General features: G+C 53.9%; 1 protein-coding gene across 1 annotated transcript; it reads left to right on the top strand.

The window, feature by feature from the left end:
- LOC138807027 (dipeptidase 3-like) lies at positions 1-5,494 on the top strand. The gene is made up of 10 exons (XM_069992590.1): positions 1-540; positions 831-957; positions 1,935-2,064; positions 2,154-2,295; positions 2,548-2,617; positions 2,727-2,903; positions 3,682-3,766; positions 4,188-4,263; positions 4,937-5,072; positions 5,165-5,494. Exons 1-10 carry the CDS (start codon positions 233-235, stop codon positions 5,405-5,407), a joined length of 1,494 nt encoding a protein of 497 aa, XP_069848691.1. The 5' UTR covers positions 1-232; the 3' UTR covers positions 5,408-5,494.
- Positions 5,495-6,669: the final 1,175 nt, after the last annotated feature.

Here is a 6,669-nt window from a genome sequence, read left to right as displayed (position 1 = left end):
AGGGCGGGAAGCCGTGACGCCCCCTGGCGGCTGCGCTCTGCGGCGTGGAAGGTTCCCGCGCGTCGGTTGTGGAGGTAGCGAAGTAGCGCCACTGTGAGCTGCTGTGAGCAAGCCTTCGTCCTGGGGCACCAGTATCCACAGGCGAGACCCTGCCACTACCCTCCGCCCTTCACCTACACCTCTCAGGCCTTCGCGACGGTCACCCGTGTCCGTCTGTCTGTCCTTGCGCAGCATGCGGCCCGCTGGCCGCCGGGGTCCTCTCGCGCTAGGCGGGCGGCCTCCGCGGTACGGCCTGTTCTTGTTCCTGCTCCTGCAGCTGCTGCCGTCGCCCCCGGCAACCCGTGTCCACACCATGCCGCTGGCCAGCTCCAGCGCCCCGACCATGATGGGCATCCCCAGCGACCTGGCCACAATGGGCGCCTCCAGTGCCCCGGCAACGATGGTCACCTCTAGCGCCCCGACCCTGACGGGCACCTCCCCCACGCCCACTCTACGAGAGCGTGCTCGGGCCCTGATGCAGGACTTCCCGCTTGTGGACGGGTTCGTAGATGCCAAGTAGGGCGGGGTGGCGTGAATGGCTACCATATGGAACCTCTGGGCCAGGGAGGGTTCACAGCGTGAGGGGTGAGCAAGGAATCCCCTATACCACCCATGGGTGCCCCCCCCCACTACCTCATTGCTGATGGGACCTACTCCCCACCCCCCAACCCAGCCTCAGGGGTCTGCACATTGCCTGCATGACCATGTGGAGTTGGGGAGGAGAGGCACAGGTGTGTTGATATGACCTTTCCTCACGGCCGCGTTCCCACTCTTTGTCTTGACACCCCTAGGCACAACGACCTGCCTTTGCTTCTGAGACAGTTTTTCCAGAACAAGCTGCAGAATGTGAATCTGTACAATTTCAGCCTGGGTCAGACCAACCTGGACAGGCTTAGTGATGGCCTTGTGGGTGCTCAGGTACCACAGAGACACCCTAGATACCACAGCATGATGGGAGATGGATGTGGGGGTGAGGGAACCATAGAAACCTGGCTAGGCCCACCTCCAAGTGAAGGGGGAGGTACCGTGGGGTATTCCGTGTGCCATCATGAGGTATTCAGAAGTGTGTGCGGGGGGGGGGGGGGTCATTGGTGATCCAGACAGTTGAGCTGCATGGATGTCAGGGATTCTGTGGAGACATAGAAAATGACCAGAAAATCCCTGGTGAGTATAGGAGTGACTAGAACCACAAAGGTTATGTTAGGTTGTCCTGGGTATTCACAAAGGGCATGACTATAATCTGTAGTCCAAGATGTGTCTAGAGTCTAGTTTGCCTACATGTTTGCACTGAGGACTCATGCCTGTAATCCTGCTCAGGAACCTGAGATCTGAGGATCGTGGTTCAAAGCCATCCCAGGCAGAAACACCCATGAGACTCTTATCTCCAATTAACGAACAAAAAAGCTAGAAGTAGAGCTATGACTCAAGTGGTAGAATGCCAGCCTTAAGCAAAAAATTAAAAAAATTTCAGTCCATGCTCTGAGATATATATATATATATATATGTATATATATATCACTCAAGCCGGTGCCTGTGGCTCACACCTGTAATCCTAGCTACTCAGGAGGCTGAGATCTGAGGATCGTGATTCAAAGCCAGACTGGGCAGGAAAGTCTATGAGACTCTATTTTCAATTAACCACCAGAAAACCGGAAGTGGCCCTGTGACTCCAGCGGTAGAGTGCTCTCCTTGAGCTGAAGAGCTGTGGGACAGTGTCCAAGCCCAGAGTTCAAGCCCCACAACCGACAAAATAAATAAATAAATCATGGGGTGATACAATATTCATTTGGGGGCTACTAATCCAAATGGTTGCTGTGGGGGTAAGTCAGGAGTGGCAGAGCTACAGGATTGGACACTACCTAAACTATATTCTGAACCTCTTGACCTATCTCTAGTTCTGGTCAGCCTATGTGCCATGCGAGACCCAGGACCGGGATGCTGTGCGCCTCACTCTGGAGCAGATTGACCTCATTCGCCGCATGTGTGCTGCCTATTCTGAGCTGGAGCTTGTGACCACCGCAGAAGGTGAGATGCTGGCTGAGGAGATAGTCCAGGGTTCATTCATGAGTTCTGTTGCTGGGCTCTCTGACCACTTGATTGTCCACCCTCTTCAGGTCTGAACAGTACTCAAAAGCTGGCCTGCCTTATTGGTGTGGAGGGTGGTCACTCACTGGATAGCAGCCTCTCTGTGCTTCGAAGTTTCTATCTGCTGGGAGTACGCTACCTGATGCTCACCTTCACCTGCAGCACACCCTGGTGAGTTCAGTACCATCTAGGATAGAATGGCAGACAGTGTAGCAGGGAAACTGCCTTCTCTGGGCTGGGCCTGACCAGTGAGCTGAGAATTAAGTGGGATCCACAGAGGGAGGCTGGACACTCTCTATATATACCCTGATAGCTATCACTGGATCCTCACCTGTTTTAGAGGTGAGATGGATGGACAGGGGGCCAAGTCACTGATGACCAAGGTGCGGCCAGCTACATTGTCCTCTCCTGGCTGTCTTGCAGGGCGGAGAGTTCTACCAAATTCAGACACCACTTGTATACCAATGTCAGCGGGTTGACAAACTTTGGTGAGGTGAGGACGTCTGTTCCATACGCAACCCCACCTGTTCACTATAGTTATGAACATACACCTGAGCCCCCTGACGTCCATTACCCCTCCAAAAATAAAATTGTCCCTGCAGAAAGTGGTGGAGGAAATGAACCGTTTGGGAATGATGATAGATTTGTCCTATGCCTCGGACACCTTAGTGAGGCGGACCCTGGAGGTGTCACAGGCTCCTGTGATCTTCTCCCACTCAGCTGCCAGAGCTGTGTGCAACAATACACTGAATGTTCCTGATGATATCCTGCAGCTTCTGGTAAGTAGCTACCGCATATCTCAAATCCAAGGTTAGATATGCCTCATTAAAAAATTCTTGGGTTAGGGCTGGGAAGGTGGCTCAGTGGTAGAGTGCTTGCCTCGCATGCCTGAGGCCCTGGGTTTGATTCCTCAGCACCACATAAGCAAAAAGAAAAAAGCCGGAAGTGGTGCTGTGGCTCAAGTGGTAGAGTGCTAGCCTTGAACTGAAGAGCTGAGGGACAGCACCCAGGCCCAGAGTTCAGTCCCCACGACCGGACCCCCCCCCCAAAAAAATTCTTGGGTTGGGCACTGGTGGCTCATACCTATAATCCTAGCTACTCAGGAGGCTGAGATCTGAGGATCGTGATTTAAAGCCAATTTGGGCAGGAAAGCCTATGAGACTTTTATCTGTACTTAACCACCAGAAAACCAGAAGTAGAGCTGTGGCTCAAAGTGGTAGAGCACTAGCTTACAGCAAAAGAGCTCAGGGACAGCAACCAGGCCCTGAGTTCAAGCTCCACAATTGACAAAAAAAAAAAAAAAAAAAAAAAAAAAAAAGATTCTTGACCCCGAACAAAGAAAGTTGCTAGTTCAGGTCTCACACATGCTTGAACGCTCTTCTGTCTCTAAAACTGAAGGTCAAATCAGTTTCATCAGAGACCCACAAACCCAGTAAGGAAGCCTCATCCAGTCTATGAAGCCAGCATGAAATTCCTGTCCTGTTAGGGTTGCCACAGCAAGGCGCACTGGCAGGCCAGAAAGGCTGACCTGAGTGCCCTTGGGTCTTATTCCTATAGAAGAAGAATGGTGGCATCGTGATGGTGACACTGTCGATGGGGATTCTGCAGTGTGACCTGCTTAGCAACCTGTCTACTGTGGCAGGTAAGCCCCACCTCAGCTCTTTTCCTAGCTCTGTCTTGGGTTTTGGTCACTGGGACCTTCGGGGACAGTTCCAGTAGTTCAGCACATATGGGCAACTGCAAACCTCCCTACAATCCTGGGGCAGCAGACCCAGCTTTTCATTTCCTCTCAAAGGAACCAAGTGTGTGTTCTTTCTTCTCTGCCTCTGGGTTTTTGTTTTCCCTCCTACTCCTTGAACCTTTCTCATTCCCCACATCTCTGGGCCAGACAGGCAGAGATGCTCTGGATGCAGGTTCAGCCCCAGTATTCTATCTTAGCTACTTTAGGACTTGAGTCCCTGCGGAGTCAGCTGGCATGGTCTAGTGCTAGGTCTTAGACACTGGCTCCAGCTAGGGTCTGATTCCAAGCCTTGTGCTGTCTACCATCAACCTCCATCTTCTAGATCATTTTGACCACATCAGGGCGGTCATTGGATCCGAATTCATTGGGATTGGTGGAAATTATGATGGATCTGGCCGGTAAGTGTTTCCCACAGGGACTCATCTTGGCTGAGGTTCAGCAAAGATTCTTTTTTTGGGGGTGGGGCGGGGGGGGTCCGGTCATGGGGCCAGAACTCTGGGCCTGGGTGCTGTCCCTCAGCTCTAGAACTCTGGGCCTGGGTGCTGTCCCTCAGCTCTTCAGCTCAAGGCTAGCACTCTACCACTTGAGCCACAGCGCCACTTCCGGCTTTTTGCTTTTTGCTTATGTGGTGCTGAAGAATCGAACCCCGGGCCTCATGCATGCAAGGCAAGCGCTCTACCACTGAGCCACCTTCCCAGCCCCATCAGCAAAGGTTCTTTCAGTCTTAGTTACCCATCCCAGCGTTTTCCCATCAGTTAGGCCTTGACCACAGGCTCTGATCTTGCAGCGCACCTGCCCAGGTCCTATTTCCTGGGTTTTCTCTGTCATTTCTGTGGCATAGTGGACCCAAGTCAGCACACTCGCTCAAGTACTCCCCTCCCCAAGGGAGCTCAATTCATGCACTTCTCCCAGCCCAGCAGATCTGCTGTGGACTGGCCATCTGCTAGTCCTTAAAGCGCTTCCCAGGTGGACACTGACCTTCAATTTAAGTCAAATGCATTGTTGCTAGGCAGGAGGCCCTAGATGAGGATCAGGGCCAAGGTCCCACACTTGCCTGGTGTGGCCACACAGGTTCCCTCAGGGGTTGGAGGACGTGTCTACATACCCAGTGCTGATAGAGGAGTTGCTGCGTCGGGGCTGGAGTGAGGAAGAGCTTCAAGGAGTCCTTCGAGGAAATCTGCTGCGGGTCTTCAGACAAGTGGAGCAGGTACACAGGGCTGGCACAAAGGATGATTGGTTCAATGGTTTGAGCAGACAGGGGTAGCTGTGGTGTGTCTCACTGCTGACTCTCACTTCCAGGTGAGAGATGAAAGCAGTGGGAAGAGCCCTGTGGAGGCCCAGATTCCAGACAGGCATCTCAGCAGCACCTGCCACTCCCACCTCCAGCCTCCATTGCCCAATAAGCACCAGGGTTCGCACCTGAAGGTGACCAAGGGGCCATTCAATCAGGACCTCTGGAAATCCTCCAAGTGCCCACGGGGCCCCATTCCAGGCCTTGTGGCTGCTGTTATCTCCCCAGTCCTCATCCTCTGTCTCTGGTGACGGTCAGTCTCTCCAGAAGTCACTGTGGCAAGTCCACAGGTATCCAGACTGCAGAATATGGTTAGAATAAATATTTGAGGCATGGAACCACACGTGTGTCCTTTCTTCTTTGTGGTGCTCTTCGTTAGAATGGGTCCTGCAGCCAAGGACCAGGTGCCGAAAGAGCCATGATGGAGCCAAGACCACTAGGAGGAAACCAAGGCTTTCTCTTCAGAGGAGGGGGCTCCTCCCCTGGCCCACATGGGAGGACAGTGAGCAGGGGAGAGGCGGGTTGGAGGGCAGCTGAAGGTGGTGCGAGGAGCAGGAAGTCAGGCTGACTGGTGGCAGCAACCCTGGCTGCTGGAGGAGGGGTCGGGTAGCAGTTGGTTGGGGTTACCTAACTGTGAGCTGGCTGACAGAGCTGACAGCTCTCTTCCCAGAGCTGGAAGCGAGGAGGTGGAGGCGGTTCCAGCATGGAGCCTGAGGCTCCGTCCAAGTTGTAAAGGCAGGAAAGGGAGAATGGAGAAAGACAAGTAAGATGGCTCTCTGGGGTTTTCTGATAAAGGACTGAGAGAGAAAGGACGGTGCAGAAAGATAAAGATGCTAAAGTCTACAGGATGTTATCTGAAGCTGGTGAAAGAACTTGGGAACAAATAAGTAAATGGCTCTGATAAAGGAACCTTCTGGGGGCAGAAAACAAAAAGAATTAAAATGAAAAACCTTGTCTTATCACCCAGTGTTCTGCCCCGACGTGGTGAACGCGGACAGGGGAGGCAGTAGCCTCCCTGGAAGGGCCTACGGCTTGCAGCCGCCTCCAACCAGGGAGGCTGCAGACACCCGGAGCTGGGCAGGCGTGGCACCACCGTCCGGCTTCGCTCTACCGTCGCTCAGACGCCGGGTGAAAGTGAGGAAAGTGTATCTTGTGGTGACTTTGGGCCAGACGGAGGTTAGCCGCGATGGTCCTGGGTCAGTCCTGCCCACCCTCTCTCTCAGGAAGTAACTACAGGCATCCCAGGGCTTACTAGGTCCAGAGATCCGAGCCCATTCACCCCCACTCCATGCACCCCCATGCCCCAGTGTCAAGAAGTGATGCATCTGGAGCTCAGAGAGGGCAGTCCCTCACCCGACCGTCACACAGGAACAGGCCCAGTCGCAGGGCCTCCTTTAAGGGGTCTCTTCTCACTTCGGGGACTTCTCCGGCTTTTAGGGGGTCCTCTGGACGGCAGATCCCTCTCGGGGAGGATCCGGCCGGAGCCCCTCCTGCTCCCCGCCCCCGAGGGGCG

This window comes from Dipodomys merriami, unplaced genomic scaffold, assembly GCF_024711535.1.
Source record: "Dipodomys merriami isolate MVZ:Mamm:240054 unplaced genomic scaffold, mDipMer1.0.p SCAF_41, whole genome shotgun sequence".
Classification (NCBI taxonomy): Eukaryota; Metazoa; Chordata; class Mammalia; order Rodentia; family Heteromyidae; genus Dipodomys; species Dipodomys merriami.
Note: the sequence above shows the minus strand (reverse complement) of the source record. Positions and strands in the feature narration are given on the sequence as shown.

Coding starts and splice junctions, on each gene's coding strand:
- LOC138807027 (XM_069992590.1), top strand. CDS start 233: ATGCGGCCCGCTGGCCGCCGGGGTCCTCTCGCGCTAGGCGGGCGGCCT. Junction 2,618..2,726: donor GGTTGACAAACTTTGGTGAG/GTGAGGACGTCT, acceptor TTGTCCCTGCAG/AAAGTGGTGGAGGAAATGAA. Junction 3,767..4,187: donor CAACCTGTCTACTGTGGCAG/GTAAGCCCCACC, acceptor TCCATCTTCTAG/ATCATTTTGACCACATCAGG.